Raw genomic sequence first — 22,168 nt, forward strand, 5'->3', positions numbered from 1 at the left:
CTGGACCTTGATGTCAGTTATACGTGCTGATTTTCAGACCTGGCTGGGACACCGGGGGAAGTGGAACTGCTGGCTCATCATCGATATTAAAAATCAATCAATTAAAATGTTAATAACCAGCCAGAAAATAAATAATCTCACCAGCCTCTCCGGGATCCTCCTCCTTCAGCATGACCGAGGACATGTTGATGTCGTCAGTAAAGCTGGTGTTCCCCAGCCCCAGCCCAGACAGAGGAGAAGGATACAGGCTGTTGGTCCAATCACTGTCATCCAGGTTCTGGAGCACAGAGGTAAACAGGGAGTCAGAGACAGAGACACAACGATAACAGTCAAAAACACAGAAACAATCAACGTGTGGATCGGCCTCAAAGTTGCATACTTGATTAAGTTAAGAGAGTCAGCGAAACGACGATGCACGGGCAGCGCCGCAGATATTACGACGAGCAAGATGCAACACTTGGCTCTCACACAATATCTGCACAGGTTCGCTTCACGCTCTTACAACATGGTAGCTACGTGACCAAAACAGCGGAGAAGTTCAGCCTCGCGCTCCAACGCTCTTAGTTGTTGCGGAAATTAACCCACTGTACTGTTTACTTTGTGCATCACCGTCATATCACTGAGTCTACCTTTAATAAGTGATGAATGATGATGATGCAGTGTGGTTTAACTGGCTATTCTGTTAGCTAGGTTCTTCTGTCTCCTGTACTGGCACTATCTGTCCCCTTCTTTCCTTCTTTGGAGACATACAGAACCACACAGTGTCTGTCAGCAGACAAAACACCCACTCAAGACTGGTATCCATCTCCTCACCACGCTCATACTTCCCAGGGGAGGTCGTGGTGTATGGATGAAGCGAGGAGTCCTGCCCCCGGTCGCCAAGATGGCTGACACATCTGGGTTCCTAGCAGCGCTCTTCGGGGTGACTGTAGGGGGAGAGGGAGCAGGCATAACCACTACAGCGGTTACAATAGAGTACAATCTGATACAACGGTACAGCCTCGTCTCCAGTCATTCTGGGAGACACCAACTAGCGGATGACGAGAGCCTGGGTTAAGAAACTGGACATACGTCTTCTTTGATCTAGATTTCTTCATCGTGGTTGACACCGGTTTTTACCTTTAGCCAAACAATATACTCTCATAGCGAGAGACTCACAGGACTGTTTGAAGAGGAGAGACTTACAGGACTGTTTGAAGAGGAGAGACTTACAGGACTGTTTGAAGAGGAGAGACTTACAGGACTGTTTGAAGAGGAGAGACTTACAGGACTGTTTGAAGAGGAGAGACTTACAGGACTGTTTGAAGAGGAGAGACTTACAGGACTGTTTGAAGAGGAGAGACTTACAGGACTGTTTGAAGAGGAGAGACTTACAGCACTGTTTGAAGAGGAGAGACTTACAGGACTGTTTGAAGAGGAGAGACTCACAGGACTGTTTGAAGAGGAGAGACTTACAGGACTGTTTGAAGAGGAGAGACTCACAGGACTGTTTGAAGAGGAGAGACTTACAGGACTGTTTGAAGAGGAGAGACTTACAGGACTGTTTGAAGAGGAGAGACTTACAGGACTGTTTGAAGAGGAGAGACTTACAGGACTGTTTGAAGAGGGATCCAGGTGTGTGGCGGAGCAGGGAGCGGGCAGGTGGGGTGGTACTACCTTGGCTGTCATCACCAGGAGAATGGACTGGACAACAACGGTCAGGGAATACAACTGGCTAGTTACTGGAACTAAAAGACACCTTATGCAGTCACATTACATCCCCATGACTCCTCCGTTCGCTAACTATTAGTCTGAACAGTGTGTGAGCAATGAGCAGCAGTAATAGGAGGTCTTAAAAATGGTATAACAGACATTGCACAATCCACAAAGACAACACGTAGGTAAGGTTTTTCCCTTGTCAACCTCCCAATAAGGATACAGTTGAATTGAGCCTTCTTCTGAATTGAACTCTTTCGGCGTGCCGCTCTGGTCACTTCAGCATCCCGTACAATAGGCGACAGCAACTCATTCTGGTCCCTACACAGAGGAACCATGTTAGTTCAGATACAGTAAAAGCAGGGTTTTGCGTCAGCCCTACACGGAGACGCGTGACCTGCTCTGGTCCATGCGTCGGACCTGCGCGCATGCGCATTGATCAGAGATAGTTTGGCGGTAAACAAAGTGCTCAGAAGTCATTTATTTTGAAGAAACGACAGTTTGCGCATACAAAGAAAAGTTCACCAGCGTTCTAGAAATATCTTTACTTCTCTGAGTAACGACAGAATATTGAACCCTGGCAGTAGTGGTGCCTGGAGAAATGTTGCCAATAATTTCCCCAAACGGCCCGCCCCACCAGAGGATAGGTGCCCTGTGTGAAAAATGATATGAGAAACAGTGACATACTCTGAATTACCTAAAATGATCAATCCCATATTGGGATAAATTAGGCTGTCAACTGAGTAAGAAAGTTCACAGGTTTCTGATTTTTCAAAAGATTTCTGCACTCTCAAATTCACACTTTAATAGAAAAACAACTAAATGGAATGTTCTAAGTCCATAACAACGCTTAAAATCACATCAGGAGACCACTTTTGATGTCTGGGAGAAATCTAAGAAATGTTGAGTGTAATTCAAGTGCGCAGGCACCTAGCACTGTATCTGTAGCACATGTGATGGAGTTTGCAAAACAAATGGCCACTGGATTGATGCAAATAATCAATATATAATTCTGCCAGGTTACTACTTTGTAGCTAGTTAAAAATGTAATTGAGAAGGTTTTTGGGAAAGCCTTTCCATCTACCAGAAGACGGTTTGGGCCTACCATTAGCTTTGCTATATTTTTCCTGTTCCTTAAAAATTGTCTTACCTTGCTTCAAAGTAGCCTATAGCCAAAATCTTACAATAGAAACGTGGAAGCAATTAGTTTATAAAGACTTCCTCATATGTGTTCTCCTGTTCTATTGGTTTTCTTTCATTGTCTAGCAACCAAAAGGTATTATCCTAGTACTATTAGCAACCAATGATAGTTGTTGCATCTTTAGATCTCCCTTCTTTCTACATTTCTAATGGATATTTCCTTATCCGTCCATGAAGCCTCTTAACAACGTTCTCCCGCAAATTGCATTTTGAACATTTGAGCGTAGGCCTACTGCTGTGTGCACATTGCTGTGCCTAAAAATGCTAAGAAACAATATTATATCAACATTTTTACACTAAACATTCTGGGCCCGGTTTCCCAAAAGCATCTTAAAGTGTGACTGCCTTTATAAAGCAACAAATCCCTTTGAAAAACAGCCCATGTGGCCTCAATGTGAACAGTTAGCTTATTCTAGTGTCAAAATTGACTACACATAGGATAATTTTGGTCATAAAGTCAGTCCCGTCTAAAACAGAGTTTGGACTCTGTGTGTCACGACAGGTCAATTCAGTTTGGGTTTTGATTTGACAATGTACATATGCCCACTAACATGGGGTGAACAGCTGCGGTGATTGCCCTCTATCCAATAGCATAGACAGTGAGACAGACCTGTCCAGCAGCTGACTTTGTTTACATAAGACAACACATTGCACTTTTCTTATTTTTTTACTTGAGAAATACTGCACCAAACACCTTAGATGTAAAAATTGCACAACTAAAACATCCTTGTCAAAAACGTCAAAATTCATTACACATTTCTTGAGTTAGCTGAGATTCATTCTTACTCTTAGCCTTAAGATGCTTTTGGGAAACCGGGCCCTGATCTGTTCCATATTAATGGATATAGCGTATACCTCCACTACACTACTTTGACACGCATCGTGGGGATTAAGACGTGAGTATACGCAATGCCCACAGAAAAATAAGTGCATAACACCCTAGACCAGAGCAAAAACTAAGCTAGCTAGCTGTCATCCAGAATCAATATATTCCGTTGATAACAATCACAAGTTACTGAACACTTCAAATGAAATAAAACGCCAGAAAACGTTAATTACTATAAAGGCCCATTACCTAAATAGCTGGTGGTACAAACAAACCACTTGCTAGACAAGGTGCAAGACACGTTCAAACGACTTGTTAGCTAGCTAGCTATTATTGCTAACACTAGCTAACACATGTATACCTGCCATTACAAATCTACAGACAGCGTACTCATGTAGTATAATCGCTAAATACTGTAACAAATGTTACATCCCTGTAATTCGTATTTTTCTATCAGCATAAAAAGCGTTTTACCAGTCCATGACAGCAGGATATTAACTCCAACGAAAGCTAATCCTGCTTGCTAGCTTCTACTTTTTGTTCCCGCTCGACAAGGAATTACAATCGAGCTCCAATATTGTTAATACATCCCCCCCTAACTAGAGCCATTATCCCATTCTTTAGCGACGGAAAATCATTCGTAACATCTAAATTAAGTAATTTTAAATGTGCAAATCAGTGTTTACTAGTTGTTCAATCATATTTGAGAATATACTCGATTACTTTGGACTGGAAACAATGCATGAAAAAAATATAACCGCTGCTGCTATAGAGATGGATAGAGAACTCATGTTTATATCTGTGCCACTATAGCAGCGCCATTGAGTCAATCTCTATTTGAAGTAGTCAGTTTTCTTCTTCACGATTGGCTGATCCCTCCTGATGACCCGGATGGACATGACTCCAACAGTGTCTTCAGGAGGGATCAGACATGCTTAAACGGCCTTTTGGCCATTACAGGCCTCTATTATTCTCTATGACTGCTGCGCGTCATCCACTCGACGGGCTGTAAAGAGCAGTCATTTTGCACTTAATAATGGACCATTCCTATAGCGCCACCTTCGGGTAGCAACAGTTAAACGTCAGTATATATATTTTTTATTTTCAAGAACTGGTTATTCTCTTGGCCTACACTTCATTAAATGATCTCCTTTACCAAGGCATTCTTTCGTGATATCACGTCAATGTATTAAACATGAACTTGTAGCACGTAAAGCTATACAATAACACATAGATAACAAACCCTTTATCATCAGCAATGAGTGCAGAATGTTTCACTTTGACACAGTTTGTCTTAAATCGTTTTTTTTTTTTAAGTCCATGTATTTTCATGTGGTCAGTATCAGTCCCTTTCAGACGGAGAGTGCAGAGCCATATCAATGTTTCATCAGAGTCCATGTTATTGTCCTGCATGTTGAAGAACAGGAAGTATATCAGTCCACAGAGTTTCCTGGAGACCCAGAATAGCACTGCTGTGTGTTGTGGGGTGTGTTTATATGATTCAGGCTTTCCAAGGATGCCATGTGTTCCTGAGACAAACGTCCAGACAGGCTGAGTGGTCACACCCTGGGAGAGGCTGGAGAAGCCCAAATGGCAACCTATTCATTATATAGTGCACTTATTTTGACCAGAGCCTGGACGCATCCTATTCTCTATATAGTGAACTACTTTTAACCAGAGACCTATGGGACCTGGTCAAAAGTAGTGCACTATATAGGGAATAGGGTGCCATTTGAGACACACCCTTGGCGTTGTCAGCACAGAAAGGACAATACTGACAGTATAGAAGAAGTGGTTAAATAACTGTTGAGGACCAACGGAAGTTCAGTTGTAAAAACGGTTTATTAAAAAGGTACGGCATGGAAGGGACTGGAGGGAGAACATGTATCCCAATAACACATTGTGAGTGTTTATGTCTGTGTTCATCTGATAAAAGACCACTCCCTCTCCTAAGGGACCAGACTGTTATTTGCCCCATTGCATGTTACAGTATGCTATGAGCCTGAACTCCATGGAGTTACCTCACTCTGGCCAGCGAGTTCCTCGTATCACTCAGCATCTTAACTATAGTCTGCTTCCTTGGCCCGATTTCCTTTATTCCCACCCCCCCCCCAAGGAGTCCACTCATTGGCCTGAATGACTCAGTTCCTCTGATTTGACAGCTGCTTCCACCTATCCCTGACAGGCATATCCGTTCTGCTAGGCTAGCCGTGGACGCAGCAGCAGAGGCCCAGAGCAGCTGATGAGTTCATTTGCTACTGGCTTACTGTGTGTACACTAGAGAGATAGAGATTACACTAGACATCTCTACACTGCCTCGTTATAGTGAGAAACACAGATCTCTCTCACACACACACACACACACACACACACACACACAAAGCCCAAGGCAGCGCTTCACTTCAGTCGCCATAGACATTCCTAAAGACCCATCCCACTGAATAGCAGACCCTGTAGGAAGTAATGAGACTACAGGACCAGAGGGCCTCAGATCCTCAAATCAAACATGTCATCCACGGGATTAAAGAAGAAATTGAATTATTCCAGAGTAGAGATCAGCAGGCATATTTTCAATAGATCATGTGCTATGTGCTCCTATACACAAATCAAATCAAATCAAATTGTATGTCACATGCGCTGAATACAACAGGTATTGGCAACCTTACAGTGAAATGCTTACTGACAAGCCCTTAACCAACAATGCAGTTTTAAGAAAAATAAGTGTTAAGTAAAAAATAGATAACTAAAAAAATCAAAAATAATTAAAGAGCAGCAGTAAAATAACAGTAGCGAGGCTATATACAGGGGGTGCCGGTACAGAGTCAATGTGTTAGTGGAGGTAATAACAGTAGGGAGGCTATATACAGGGGGGTACCGGTACAGAGTCAATGTGTTAGTGGAGGTAATAACAGTAGGGAGGCTATATATACAGGGGGTACCGGTACAGAGTCAATGTGTTAGTGGAGGTAATAACAGTAGGGAGGCTATATACAGGGGGGTACCGGTACAGAGTCAATGTGTTAGTGGAGGTAATAACAGTAGGGAGGCTATATATACAGGGGGTACCGGTACAGAGTCAATGTGTTAGTGGAGGTAATAACAGTAGGGAGGCTATATACAGGGGGTACCGGTATAGAGTCAATGTGTTAGTGGAGGTAATAACAGTAGGGAGGCTATATACAGGGGGTACCGGTACAGAGTCAATGTGTTAGTGGAGGTAATAACAGTAGGGAGGCTATATACAGGGGGTACCGGTACAGAGTCAATGTGTTAGTGGAGGTAATAACAGTAGGGAGGCTATATATACAGGGGGTACCGGTACAGAGTCAATGTGTTAGTGGAGGTAATAACAGTAGGGAGGCTATATATACAGGGGGTACCGGTACAGAGTCAATGTGTTAGTGGAGGTAATAACAGTAGGGAGGCTATATACAGGGGGGTACCGGTATAGAGTCAATGTGTTAGTGGAGGTAATAACAGTAGGGAGGCTATATACAGGGGGTACCGGTACAGAGTCAATGTGTTAGTGGAGGTAATAACAGTAGGGAGGCTATATACAGGGGGTACCGGTACAGATAATATAATGATAATATGCCATTTAGCAGACGCTTTTATCCAAAGCGACTTACAGTCATGCGAGCATAATTTTTTTTTTGTTGTGTATGGGTGGTCCCGGGGATCGAACCCACTACCTTGGCGTTACAAGCGCCGTGCTCTACCAGCTGAGCTACAGATCTCAGAACAGAGTCAATGTGTTAGTGGAGGTAATAACAGTAGGGAGGCTATATACAGGGGGTACCGGTACAGAGTCAATGTGTTAGTGGAGGTAATAACAGTTGGGAGGCTATATACAGGGGGTACCGGTACAGAGTCAATGTGCGGGGGAACAGGTTAGTCGAGGTAATTGAGGTAATATGTACATGTAGGTAGAGTTAAAGTGACTATGCATAGATAATAAACAGAGTAGCAGCAGCGTAAAAGAGGGGGTGGGGTGGGGTGGGGGGGGGCAATGCAAATAGTCCAGGTAGCCATTTGATTAGCTGTTCAGGAGTCTTATGGCTTGGGGGTAGAAGCTGTTAAGAAGCCTTTTGGACCTAGACTTGGCGCTCCGGTACCGCTTGCCGTGCGGTAGCAGAGAGAACAGTCTATGACTAGGGTGGCTGGAGTCTTTGACAATTTGTAGGGCCTTTGTCTGACACCGCCTGGTATAGAGGTCCTGGATGGCAGGAATCTTGGCCCTAGTGATGTACTGGGCCGTACGCACTACCCTCTGTAGCGCCTTGCGGTCGGAGGCCGAGCAGTTGCCATACCAGGCAGTGATGCAACCAGTCAGGACGCTCTCGATGGTGCAGCTGTATAACTTTTTGAGGATCTGAGGACCCATGCCAAATCTTTTCAGTCTCCTGAGGGGGAATAGGCTTTGTCATGCCCTCTTCACGACTGTCTTGGTGTGTTTGGACCATGATAGTTTGTTGGTGATGTGTACACCAAGGAACTTGAAGCTCTCGACCTGCTCCACTACAGCCCCGTCGATGAGAATGGGGGCGTGCTCGGTCCTCTTCTCCTGTAGTCCACAGAGAGATATGTAGGATATGTATGGTATGGAGTCTGACTGTCCAGCATGCAGCTCTGCTCTAGCCAGAGTCTGATAATGACATTTCCCCTGACTGAGAGAGATATGTAGAGAGAGATATGGAGAGAGAGAGAAAGAGAGAGTGGGAGAGGGAGTGATAGAGAGGGAGAGAGAGAGCACGAGAGAAAGGGAGAGTGGGCGAGAGAGTGTGGGGGAGAGAGAGAGCGCGAGAGAAAGAGAGAGAGGGAGAGAGAGAAAGAGAGGGAGTGAGGGAGATAAATAGTAATAGGGAGGGAGAGAGATAGAGAGGGAGAGCACCAGAGAAAGAGAGAGTGGGCGAGAAAGTGAGGGAGAGAGAGAGAGAGCGCGAGAGAGAGGTACATGAAAGAATATCTGCCAATGGAGTGATAGATGACTTCTGTATGAACCCTAGTCTGCTCTGCTGTGCTCTGCTGTGCTGTGATCTTGTATTCATCCGACTGCCTGGAGTATGGTAACTAGTGTGACTGGTGCTGCTGCTAACTAAGCTGTCTTTCAACTGCTTACTGCAAGACTTACATTACAGACTAGAAACTTTCCTTCACGTCTTCATTCTATTCATGTATGTATGTCTGTGTACCTGACTATCCCACCCTCCTCTACCTCAAAGCTAGTGAGGAATAAAGAGGAAACCAATAACATAACAGCAGGGGTGTCCAACTCATTCCATGGAGGGCCTAGTGTCTGCTGGTTTGGGTTTTCCTTTCAATTAAGACCTAGACAACCAGGTGAGTTCCTTACTAAGATCTAGACAACCAGGTGAGAGTTCCTTACTAAGACCCAGACAACCAGGTGAGTTCCTTACTAAGACCTAGACAACCAGGTGAGTTCCTTACTAAGACCCAGACAACCAGGTGAGTTCCTTACTAAGACCTAGACAACCAGGTGAGTTCCTTACTAAAACCTAGACAACCAGGTGAGATCCTTACTAAGACCTAGACAACTAGGTGAGAGTTCCTTACTAAGACCTAGACAACCAGGTGAGAGTTCCTTACTAAGACCTAGACAACCAGGTGAGTTCCTTACTAAGACCTAGACAACCAGGTGAGTTCCTTACTAAGACCCAGACGACCAGGTGAGTTCCTTACTAAGACCTAGACAACCAGGTGAGTTCCTTACTAAGACCCAGACAACCAGGTGAGTTCCTTACTAAGACCTAGACAACCAGGTGAGTTCCTTACTAAAACCTAGACAACCAGGTGAGATCCTTACTAAGACCTAGACAACTAGGTGAGAGTTCCTTACTAAGACCTAGACAACCAGGTGAGAGTTCCTTACTAAGACCTAGACAACCAGGTGAGTTCCTTACTAAGACCTAGACAACCAGGTGAGTTCCTTACTAAGACCCAGACGACCAGGTGAGTTCCTTACTAAGACCTAGACAACCAGGTGAGTTCCTTACTAAGACCTAGACAACCAGGTGAGAGTTCCTTACTAAGACCTAGACAACCAGGTGAGAGTTCCTTACTAAGACCTAGACAACCAGGTGAGAGTTCCTTACTAAGACCTAGACAACCAGGTGAGAGTTCCTTACTAAGACCTAGACAACCAGGTGAGAGTTCCTTACCAATCAGTGACCTTCATTTATCAATCAAGTAGGAGTGAAACCCCACAGACACTCTGCCCTCCGTGGAATGAGTTTGACACATCAGAAGATGGGGAGGTGGTTAAACCACAGAGATAAAACAATCTGTATGGTTAAACCACAGAGATAAAACAATCTGTATGGTTAAACCACAGAGACAAAACAATCTGTATGGTTAAACCACAGAGATAAAACAATCTGTATGGTTAAACCACAGAGATAAAACAATCTGTATGGTTAAACCACAGAGACAAAACAATCTGTATGGTTAAACCACAGAGACAAAACAATCTGTATGGTTAAACCACAGAGACAAAACAATCTGTATGGCAAAAACAACAACAACACAGATGATTCCGGCGGCGGACCGGCGTCATGGCGACGCCGTTGCATGGCAATCCAATTTATTGAACTACAGATGCTGGGTTATACAAAATACACCACTTCAATTAAGGCTTTTTAGTTTACATTTGGCCACCCCCCTTTTCCCTCCCCTCCCCTCCCCCATAATAAGCAGGTGATGTTGCATTTCAAATACTGTGGCTCTGTAAGGGGACATGGTACACATGGTCCATCCACCAGGACTGATGTTGTTGGTTGTCATCACAGTACACAAAGCGGCAAAGGCATTCTCTTACAAGAGGTCTACAGAGGTCACGCAACTCACAGGTCTACAGAGGTCACGCAACTCACAACAAACGTGCAACTTTAACCCCCCCCTCCCTCCCTCCCTCACTCCCTCCCTCCCTGGATGTGTCTCAAATGGCAACCTAAGCACACAGGGCTCTGGTCAAAAGTAGTGCACTATGTAGGGAATAGGGTGTCATTTGGGACGCAACCCCCTATCATCCAAGTTCTGCCTCCTCCTCATCATCATCATCATCATCATCATCATCACTACGTTGCTGTGGTTCTTTTCTTTTATTTCAATATTTTCCCCTGCTGCTTCGAACACATTAGTTTGTCCCCCCTCCCCCCACATTCACTATGGAACAGATAACAACCCCACACGGTTCCTCATCATCACTATCTTCATCACGTCATCATCATCATCATCATCCGACAGACTGACTGACAGGAAACAGGTCAAACCAAGTATTACACAGGTGAAACAGTCACTAACAGGCAAGTTTCTTTACTGACAGGATCCAATATTTGGTTTTCATATCCTCAGCTGACAACAGATGCATTAGCAAGCAATGGGGAGGGGCTGGGGGAGATGGGGGGAGGGGCTAGGGGCTAGAGGAGAGGAGTGAGATGGGGTAGAGGGGCTAGGGGACAGGGGTGAGATGGGGGAGAGGGGCTGTGGGAGGGAGGGAGAAGGGGAAAGAGGCTAGGGGACAGGGGGAGATAGAGGAGAGGGGCTGTGGGAGGGAGGGAGATAGGGGACAGGGGGAGATAGAGGAGAGGGGCTGTGGGAGGGAGGGAGATAGGGGACAGGGGGAGATGGGGGAGAGGGACTGTGGGAGGGAGGGAGAAGGGGAAAGAGGCTGGTGAGAATCTACAGCAGCGTTTCCCAAACTCGGTCCTGGGGCTCCACCTGGGTGCATGTTTTGGTTTTTGCCCTAGCACTACACAGATGATTCCAATAATCATCAAGCTTGATTATTTGAATCAGCTGTGTAGTGATAAAAGGTGCACCCTTTGGGGTCCCCAGGACCCAGTTTGAGAAACTCTGCTCTACAACGACAGAAGTGTGGAGAATGACATCACCAATGACATTTTGTTGTTTATTTGTTTCATATTAAAAACCCTCATTTAAAAAAAATCTATACTTCCTGTTGTAGATCGCAGATTCCGTGAGAGGGTATTGGCTAACTGGACAAACCAACCAATGAGAGACGGCCTTGGAAGGATAAAGAAAAAAAAACCTGATGAGGATCGCGCAGTCACGTCGGCCATTGGTGTCTCAGAAGTTGGGTGGCTTGTTAAAATGTCCAGTACCTCTTTGACCACAACCCCAATTGAAAAACCCCACTGTACAAACATCTTTGTAAACAACACAAGGGCCGCCTCCCAGATGGCACCCTATTCCCTATATAATGCACTACTTTTGACCAGGGCTCATAGGAAAACCCATAAGGCTCTGGTCAAAGGTGGTGCACTAGGATGCCATTTCAGACGCACACAACAAAACCCAGGCATGACACAGAAGGATGATTGGATCATAGTTGGATTCTCCAGATAGAAGGATGATTGGATCATAGTTGGATTCTCCAGATAGAAAAAAAAAACACATTTGAAGGCAACATATTTAGGCTAAAAAGACAATATGATAGTGACTGAAAAAACATTAAACTTTTTTTCTTCTTTTTACACATATAATATCCACAGGTTTACCCCTCAAATAAAACTCACATATAATAATCACTGTTGGATTCACAGGTTTACCCCTCAAAATAAAACTCATATCAATAGCTGGCGCAGTATAGCATGTCTCCGTAGAGACAAATCTAGTCATTTAAAAAAGACAGAAAAAATGAATGTTGAATGATCGAAGGAAAATGAAAAAAAGCACAAATAAAAAGTTAGAAAAGAAACCACAGGAGCAAGTTAGCTGTATGAACTGGGCTATATAGGCGCTCTCTGGAACGTTCTCTTTTATTTATCCGGCTAAAATAGTGGTGCTTATAAATACCGCATCATTGTAGCTACTCACCACGGCAACGTGCACATTCTGGTTAGACATCCGTTGCTACGGTTACTGTCTCCATTAGCAATAACACTGTGTAAGGAGATCGGGATTTATTTTGATTCATATCGACTGATTTTACCTATTTTATTTATAAATTTACTTTATTTTATTGACTTAATTTTTTTTCCATTTCAGTTGCATACAGTTAGAATATATATATTTATAAGTAGAAATCTTGTTCTCGCGACACTGGAGAGTGATAATGGTTAATCTATGTGCAAAAACTGATGTATTGTAGCTTTGAATCCGTTGGTCGGTTTGTTTGTTGTTGTTGTTGTTGTTAAAGGGGCGTCACCACACAGGAAAGTCCATTCGATGTTAGGTTTTAGTAACGTCGGAATGCTGGCACTGCTGAGAGAGACAGCAGAAAATCAGACCTGAGAGAGAGTGGGAGAGAGAAGGGGGGGGGGGTAGATGGAGAGAGAGGAGAGAGAGAGAGAGGAGAAAATACATTAATTACAATTAATTACAATTCTAACTGCAACATTTTATGTCACTAAATATGAGTGGGAGAAATACTCGCACAAGGTATTCCTGGGTTTTTAAGACAAAAGGAGGCCGCAGCCAAATGCCTCAACTCTCTTTTTCAATTAGGCAAGTGGCATTCTGACTCCTACAGGTGGTTCTCACCTGGCTCAGCGCAACGGAGCGGCTGTGTATATTAGAGGAGCCGACAGTTGGACTTTTTGCGTGCCTTGCCTGGCGCCGGGGTTTTCCTGTTGATTTGCCTGACCAGGTCATAGAAGATCTGAAACACAGAGAGACACAACAATGGTTAGATACAAGTTAGACACGGTCCCATGTTAAGAAACAGTGGCTAGCCATGGGTATAATGTTAAGAAACAGTGGCTAGCCATAGTTATAATGTTAATAAACAGTGGCTAGCCATAGTTATAATGTTAATAAACAGTGGCTAGCCATGGGTATAATGTTAAGAAACAGTCAAAGGTGTCTTGGTTTCAAAAAGCAAGACCATGAGAGAACACATGTAGATAGCAGAGTGCCATTGGACTTTACTGTTATCCAGTGACCCATAGTGCCTTTAGATCGATTCACACACTGTCAGATAGATGGTTTTAGAGTCAGTCGGGCCCAAGGCTCAGACCAGATCTCAGTGGACAGTGTGAGTGACGTGACCCACATCCCAACCAGACAGCAAGATGACACCTCAGGCCACAATATTTACTAGACAGACAAATCATGTCTCAATCTGTGAGAACTCGATGAACATCACCCAAGGGTATATTTATGGATAATGATAGATAATGACTCCTTCAGGGCAACTGTAGATATATTCTCAAAATGTTGCAGTCAAATATGAAGTGTCTTAGACAAGATGAAGTATCTTAGACAATATGAAGTATTTTAGACTATATGAAGTATTTTAGATTATATGAAGTATCTTAGACTATATGAAGTATTTTAGATTATATGAAGTATCTTAGACAATAGTGTATTTATAGTATCACAAACTGGTCAGAATGAATGAATGGTCTGATTATTTTATTTCACCAGACAAAGCTGTATGACTAGGGGTAATAGTAGCTGTCACTGTCACACACCCAGAGAGTTACATAACTCACACCACACCACACCACACCCCACCACGCCATGCCATGCCACGCCACGCCACGCCACGTCATGCCACGCCACATCACACCACACCACATCACACCACACCACATCACACCACATCACACCACACCACACCACACCACCCCACACCACATCACACCACGCCACACCACACGCATCACACCACACCACATCACACCACACCACACCACGTCACGCCACGCCACACCACACCACATCACGCCACACCACACCACACCACATCACACCACACCACACCACACCATACCACCACATCACGCCACGCCACGCCACGCCACACCACACCACACCACACCACATCACACCACACCACATCACACCACACCACACCACGTCACGCCACGCCACACCACACCACATCACGCCACACCACACCACACCACACCACATCACACCACGCCACACCACATCACACCACCACATCACGCCACGCCACGCCACACCGCCACGCCACGCCACGTCACGCCACACCACACCACACCACATCACACCACACCACACCACACCACATCACGTCCATTAGGAGCAGACATCCTCCTGTCCTGAATCTGCACTCTGCAATAAAAGCTTTGGACATAAAACAAACCCCTTGGACATAATCAATGGTTACAGCTCGATGCCAATTGCATAATTATAGTGATTAAACCAATATCAATCAGGTGTGTGAGTGAGTGAGAGAGAGAGAGAGCGAGGCTGCTATCATGCCAGGAGACAACGATGTCTCTTAGGCTGGCATTACCCATAAAGCCCATTTCCTGTTGACAATGACATCTCTCTAATGGAGCCAGCTGGTTGTCAATTACATAATTCTGATGGAGTCAGCTGGTTGTCAATGACACAGGTTGTGGATCAACCAAAGTCCTATAGTCTCTATTAGAATGAATCATCTCTATTAGAATGAATCATTTCAATTAGAATGAGTAATCTCTATTATAATGAATAATCTCTATTAGAATGAATCATTTCAATTAGAATGAGTAATCTGTATTATAATTAATCATCTCTATCACCACTTAAACCAAAAGCAGGGCTCAGACCAGCTAGAGACTGGTGCTTAATGGGATAACTGGTTTATAGTGGTGTAACTCCTCTGGGGTCAGGGGTCAACCCATATTAAACCCCACTGACTGACCTCACAGATACTGTAGCCTATCACAGTGATGAATGAGTGAATGAATGAATGAGGCCTGGGGCAGGTACGTGCTGCCTTGGCTGGTGGACTCTTGGCTCAGGGCAGAACAGGGTTTGGCCTCTGCTGATGCTGAGACAATTCAACCCCAATGCCATCTCTTCATTATCTAAGTGCCTTCAGAAAGTATTTACACCCCTTGACTTTTTCCAACATTTTGTTGAGTTGCAAGTTGAGAATAAAATGAATTTTTTTGTCAGCGATTTCACAAAATACTCTGTAATGTAAAAGTAGAAAGAAAATTCTGTAAAATCTGTAAAATATTAATGGAAAATTAAACACTAATATATCTTCATTACATAAGTATTCAACCCCTTGAGTCAATACATGGCCATGAGCCACTGTTTCTTAACATTATACCCATGGCTAGCCACTGTTTCTTAACATTATACCCATGGCTTGCCACTGTTTATTAACATTATACCCATGGCTAGCCACTGTTTCTTAACATTATACCCATGGCTTGCCACTGTTTCTTAACATTATACCCATGGCTAGCCACTGTTTCTTAACATTATACCCATGGCTAGCCACTGTTTATTAACATTATACCCATGGCTAACCACTGTTTAGGAAGAGATGAACACCAAGGCCAGGGCCCAATATCTGGAGCTGCTAATCAAACTGAACGCAGAGCAAGAAACACAAAGCTGCTAAAAATCAGACGTGTTATTCTGAAGCAACAGCTACAGCGTTCAAAAATCAACTGTCAAACACCTGTCCCGGTGGAACTAAACACAAGGTTGTTGACTGAAGTAGACGGCCTGACATTTGTGTGTGTGTTTGACTAGAGGTTGGAAAGTGATTTGTATGTGTACGGAGGGGGGTGAGGCTGCTATTTGTTTGTTTTATGTGTGTGTGTGTAGAGGTGATGCAGGCCAGATGAGGGGACGTCGCTGGCTGGTAGTCTCTGGTGGCATACACACACACACACAGACACATACATACACACATACACACACATACACACAGACACACACACACACACATACACACAGAGCACCATTGTGTGACTCGGGAGGTAGGGTGACATCAGAGTGGCAGTTATAAACACAGTGGCGATCACAGTGTGCCCAGAAGGAAGGAAGGCTCAACTCCATGGACAGTGAGGTTACTGATTAACCTCAGACTAAATATCTAAATATCCCACACTGCTACTGACAACAGCAACCTAGTTTAGTCCTATGAGTTTCTGTTGATAGGAGGTAGAGAACCTGTTGTTTAAAGTTTCTGTTGATAGGAGGTAGAGAACCTGTTGTTTAAAGTTTATGTTGATAGGAGGTAGAGAACCCGTTGTTTAAAGTTTCTGTTGATAGGAGGTAGAGAACCTGTTGTTTAAAGTTTCTGTTGATAGGAGGTAGAGAACCCGTTGTTTAAAGTTTCTGTTGATAGGAGGTAGAGAACCTGTTGTTAAAAGTTTCTGTTGATAGGAGGTAGATAACCTGTTGTTTAAAGTTTCTGTTGATAGGAGGTAGAGAACCTGTTGTTTAAATGTTCTGTTGATAGGAGGTAGAGAACCTGTTGTTTAAAGTTTCTGTTGATAGGAGGTAGAGAACCTGTTGTTTAAATTTTCTGTTGATAGGAGGTAGAGAACCTGTTGTTTACATTTTCTGTTGATAGGAGGTAGAGAACCTGTTGTTTAAAGTTTCTGTTGATAGGAGGTAGAGAACCTGTTGTTTAAATGTATCTGTTGATAGGAGGTAGAGAACCTGTTGTTTAAAGTTTCTGTTGATAGGAGGTAGAGAACCTGTTGTTTAAAGTTTCTGTTGATAGGAGGTAGAGAACCTGTTTAAAGTTTATGTTGATAGGAGGTAGAGAACCTGTTGTTTAAAGTTTATGTTGATAGGAGGTAGAGAACCTGTTGTTTCAAGTTTCTGTTGATAGGAGGTAGAGAACCTGTTGTTTGAAACTGGATTAGAAAAGACTCCAGTGTCAATAGTAACAATCATTCTCTCGAATGAGTGTCCAGATGTGGAATGTACTGATGCAGGGTGGGTACTGATGCAGGGTGTGTGGGTACTGATGCAGGGTGTGTGGGTACTGATGCAGGGTGTGTGGGGACTGATGCAGGGTGGGTACTGATGCAGGGTGTGTGGGGACTGATGCAGGGTGTGTGGGTACTGATGCAGGGTGTGTATACTGATGCAGGGTGTGTTTACTGATGCAGGGTGTGTATACTGATGAAGGGTGTGTGGGTACTGATGCAGGGTGTGTACTGATGCAGGGTGTGTGGGTACTGATGCAGGGTGTGTGGGTACTGATGCAGGGTGTGTGTACTGATGCAGGGTGTGTATACTGATGCAGGGTGTGGGTACTGATGCAGGGTGTGTGTGTACTGATGCAGGGTGTGTGTACTGATGCAGGGTATGTGTACTGATGCAGGGTGTGTATACTGATGCAGGGTGTGTGTACTGATGCAGGGTGTGTACTGATGCAGGATGTGTGTACTGATGCAGGGTGTGTGTGTACTGATGCAGGGTGTGTGGGTACTGATGCAGGGTGTGTGGGTACTGATGCAGGGTGTGTGGGTACTGATGCAGGGTGTGTACTGATGCAGGGTGTGTACTTATGCAGGGTGTGTGTACTGATGCAGGGTGTGTATACTGATGCAGGGTGTGTATACTGATGCAGGATGTGTGTACTGATGCAGGGTGTGTGTACTGATGCAGGGTGTGTGTACTGATGCAGGGTGTGTATACTGATGCAGGATGTGTGTACTGATGCAGGGTGTGTGTACTGATGCAGGATGTGTGTACTGATGCAGGGTGTGTGTGTACTGATGCAGAGTGTGTGTACTGATGCAGGGTGTGTGTACTGATGCAGGGTGTGTGTACTGATGCAGGGTGTGTGTACTGATGCAGGGTGTGTGTACTGATGCAGGGTGTGTGTACTGATGCAGGGTGTGTGGGTACTGATGCAGGGTGTGTGTACTGATGCAGGGTGTGTGTACTGATGCAGGGTGGGTACTGATGCAGGGTGTGTACTTATGCAGGGTGTGTATACTGATGCAGGGTGTGTATACTGATGCAGGGTGTGTACTTATGCAGGGTGTGTACTTATGCAGGGTGTGTATACTGATGCAGGGTGTGTATACTGATGCAGGATGTGTGTACTGATGCAGGGTGTGTGTGTACTGATGCAGGGTGTGTATACTGATGCAGGGTGTGTGTACTGATGCAGGGTGTGTACTGATGCAGGATGTGTGTACTGATGCAGGGTGTGTGTGTACTGATGCAGGGTGTGTGGGTACTGATGCAGGGTGTGTGGGTACTGATGCAGGGTGTGTGGGTACTGATGCAGGGTGTGTACTGATGCAGGGTGTGTACTTATGCAGGGTGTGTGTACTGATGCAGGGTGTGTATACTGATGCAGGGTGTGTATACTGATGCAGGATGTGTGTACTGATGCAGGGTGTGTGTACTGATGCAGGGTGTGTGTACTGATGCAGAGTGTGTGTACTGATGCAGGGTGTGTGTACTGATGCAGGGTGTGTGTACTGATGCAGGGTGTGTGTACTGATGCAGGGTGTGTGTACTGATGCAGGGTGTGTGTACTGATGCAGGGTGTGTGGGTACTGATGCAGGGTGTGTGTACTGATGCAGGGTGTGTGTACTGATGCAGGGTGGGTACTGATGCAGGGTGTGTACTTATGCAGGGTGTGTATACTGATGCAGGGTGTGTATACTGATGCAGGGTGTGTACTTATGCAGGGTGTGTACTTATGCAGGGTGTGTATACTGATGCAGGGTGTGTATACTGATGCAGGGTGTGTATACTGATGCAGGGTGTGTATACTGATGCAGGGTGTGTGTACTGATGCAGGGTGTGTGTACTGATGCAGGGTGTGTGGGTACTGATGCAGGGTGTGTATACTGATGCAGGATGTGTGTACTGATGCAGGGTGTGTGTGTACTGATGCAGGGTGTGTGTACTGATGCAGGGTGTGTGTACTGATGCAGGGTGTGAGAGGTGTGAGTGTGTTGTGCTCACCTCGTTGACGTTGATCTTGGACTTTGCGGAGGACTCCAGGAATGCACAGCTGCTCCACTGTCTGGCCAGGTTCTGTCCCTGTTCCTTCCCCACAACACGCTCATCCTCCAGATCACATTTATTACCCACCAGAATCATCGGAACCTGGAGAGAGGAGGGGGAGAGGGGGGAGGAGGGGGGGGGAGGAGGGGGGAGGAGGAGGAGGGAGGATGAGGGGGGAGGGGAGGAGGAGGTGGAGGGGGGGAGGAGGGAGGATGGAGGATGAGGGGGGAGGGAAGGAGGAGGTGGAAGGGGGAGGGGGAGGAGGGAGGAGGGGGGAGGGGAGGAGGGGGGGAGGAGGGAGGAGTGGAGACAGGAAAGAGAGAGGGAGAGAATATAGGGAGAGAGAGATACGTTTTATAATATCCTAGGTCACATTAAACACTTAGGTATGAAGGGTTTCTGCTGTGAGTATCCTCCCCTGGTTTACTGTAGAGAGAGAGGAATGAAATGAAACACCCAAGGTAGCAGCATGCTATCTGCCCAAGGTAGCAGCATGCTATCTGCCCAAGGTAGCAGCATGCCATCAGCCCAAGGTAGCAGCATGCCATCAACCCAAGGTAGCAGCATGCTATCTGCCCAAGGTAGCAGCATGCTATCTGCCCAAGGTAGCAGCATGCCATCAGCCCAAGGTAGCAGCATGCCATCAACCCAAGGTAGCAGCATGCCATCAGCCCAAGGTAGCAGCATGCCATCAACCCAAGGTAGCAGCATGCTATCTGCCCAAGGTAGCAGCATGCTATCTGCCCAACGTAGCAGCATGCTATCTGCCCAAGGTAGCAGCATGCTATCTGCCCAAGGTAGCAGCATGCTATCTGCCCAAGGTAGCAGCATGCCATCAGCCCAAGGTAGCAGCATGCCATCTGCCCAAGGTAGCAGCATGCTATCTGCCCAAGGTAGCAGCATGCCATCAACCCAAGGTAGCAGCATGCCATCAGCCCAAGGTAGCAGCATGCTATCTGCCCAAGGTAGCAGCATGCCATCAACCCAAGGTAGCAGCATGCTATCTGCCCAAGGTAGCAGCATGCTATCTGCCCAAGGTAGCAGCATGCTATCTGCTCTCCTAGGATCTCAGTGTATGTGTGTGTGAGTGTAGTTGTGTGTCTTCTGTGTGTGTGTATTCATGTGTGTGTATGTGATAACTTACATCGTCAGTGTCTTTGACTCGGAGGATCTGTTCTCGTAGGTCTTGCAGATCGTTGAACGTGGACTGGGCTGTGATGGAGTATACTAAGGCAAAGCCCTGGCCGTTCTTCATGTACAGATCTCTCATGGCTGTAAATTGTTCCTGTGGAGGAGAGAGAAATACAGGAAGCTAAAGCCTTGTCTTTAGGGGTGATAACATGGGTAAGGATCCAGTCTAAAGGCTTGTCATTAGGGATGATAACATGGGCAAGGATCCAATCTAAAGCCTTGTCATTAGGGATGATAACATGGGCAAGGATCCAGTCTAAAGCCTTGTCTTTAGGGGTGATAACATGGGTAAGGATCCAGTCTAAAGCCTTGTCATTAGGGGTAATAACATGGGTAAGGATCCAGTCTAAAGCTTAGTCATTAGGGGTGATAACATGGGTAAGGATCCAGTCTAAAGCCTTGTCATTAGGGGTGATAACATGGGCAAGGATCCAGTCTAAAGCCTTGTCATTAGGGGTGATAACATGGGTAAGGATCCAGTCTAAAGCCTTGTCATTAGGGGTGATAACATGGGCAAGGATCCAGTCTAAAGCCTTGTCATTAGGGGTGATAACATGGGCAATGATCCATCCAATACTTTTCTCTTCATCTTGTGTAAATATGTGCCTTGCCCCTAACCCTAACCCTAACCCTAACCCATCACCCGGCTTGGATGAGGTGAGCCTCAGTATCATTCCAACTGAGTTAACAAGATGTACGAGCACAGTAGAGATACTGAAGACAGTGTGGTAGAGGAGGAGGCTGATCACAGTAGAGATACTGAACACAGTGTGGTAGAGGAGGAGGCTGATCACAGTAGAGATACTGAAGACAGTGTGGTAGAGGAGGAGGCTGATCACAGTAGAGATACTGAACACAGTGTGGTAGAGGAGGAGGCTGATCACAGTAGAGATACTGAAGACAGTGTGGTAGAGGAGGAGGCTGATCACAGTAGAGATACTGAACACAGTGTGGTAGAGGAGGAGGCTGAGCACAGTAGAGATACTGAAGACAGTGTGGTGGAGGAGGAGGCTGAGCACAGTAGAGATACTGAACACAGTGTGGTGGAGGAGGAGGCTGATCACAGTAGAGATACTGAACACAGTGTGGTGGAGGAGGAGGCTGATCACAGTAGAGATACTGAACACAGTGTGGTGGAGGAGGAGGCTGATCACAGTAGAGATACTGAACACAGTGTGGTGGAGGAGGAGGCTGATCACAGTAGAGATACTGAACACAGTGTGGTGGAGGAGGAGGCTGATCACAGTAGAGATACTGAACACAGTGTGGTAGAGGAGGAGGCTGATCACAGTAGAGATACTGAAGACAGTGTGGTGGAGGAGGAGGCTGATCACAGTAGAGATACTGAAGACAGTGTGGTGGAGGAGGAGGCTGATCACAGTAGAGATACTGAACACAGTGTGGTGGAGGAGGAGGAGGCTGATCACAGTAGAGATACTGAACACAGTGTGGTGGAGGAGGAGGCTGATCACAGTAGAGATACTGAAGACAGTGTGGAGGAGGCTGATCACAGTAGAGACACTGAA

At 45.5% G+C, this 22,168-nt stretch overlaps 2 protein-coding genes across 4 annotated transcripts in view; both read right to left on the reverse strand.

Moving 5' to 3' along the window:
- LOC311117546 (nuclear pore complex protein Nup107-like) overlaps positions 1-4,489 on the reverse strand; it is a 32,238-nt gene extending 27,749 nt beyond the window's left edge. For 2 of the 3 annotated variants that reach the window (XM_084192469.1, XM_084192467.1), the window contains exons 1-5: positions 4,196-4,489; positions 1,919-2,016; positions 1,591-1,683; positions 814-926; positions 142-277 (exon numbers count right to left, since the gene is read on the reverse strand). In XM_084192469.1, coding sequence (XP_084048595.1) covers positions 142-277; positions 814-926; positions 1,591-1,683; positions 1,919-2,016; positions 4,196-4,203 — 448 coding nt within the window. In that variant the 5' untranslated portion in view covers positions 4,204-4,489. Of the gene's footprint in view, positions 1-141; positions 278-813; positions 927-1,563; positions 1,684-1,918; positions 2,017-4,195 lie in introns of all 3 variants that reach the window. The other variant, XM_084192468.1, reaches the window with a different exon arrangement.
- A 7,171-nt stretch (positions 4,490-11,660) lies between these two features.
- LOC311117533 (ras-related protein Rap-1b) lies at positions 11,661-20,787 on the reverse strand. The gene is made up of 4 exons (XM_084192453.1): positions 20,596-20,787; positions 19,410-19,553; positions 13,244-13,361; positions 11,661-12,990 (listed from the first exon to the last, which is right to left on the reverse strand). Exons 1-3 carry the CDS (start codon positions 20,719-20,721, stop codon positions 13,275-13,277), a joined length of 357 nt encoding a protein of 118 aa, XP_084048579.1. The 5' UTR covers positions 20,722-20,787; the 3' UTR covers positions 11,661-12,990; positions 13,244-13,274.
- Positions 20,788-22,168: the final 1,381 nt, after the last annotated feature.

Source organism: Coregonus lavaretus (genome assembly GCF_964263955.1).
Source record: "Coregonus lavaretus genome assembly, contig: HAP1_SCAFFOLD_175, whole genome shotgun sequence".
Classification (NCBI taxonomy): Eukaryota; Metazoa; Chordata; class Actinopteri; order Salmoniformes; family Salmonidae; genus Coregonus; species Coregonus lavaretus.

Coding starts and splice junctions, on each gene's coding strand:
- LOC311117533 (XM_084192453.1), bottom strand. CDS start 20,721: ATGAGAGATCTGTACATGAAGAACGGCCAGGGCTTTGCCTTAGTATAC. Junction 19,554..20,595: donor GAGTCAAAGACACTGACGAT/GTAAGTTATCAC, acceptor TCCTCTCTCCAG/GTTCCGATGATTCTGGTGGG. Junction 13,362..19,409: donor CCAAGATCAACGTCAACGAG/GTGAGCACAACA, acceptor TCTGTGTTTCAG/ATCTTCTATGACCTGGTCAG.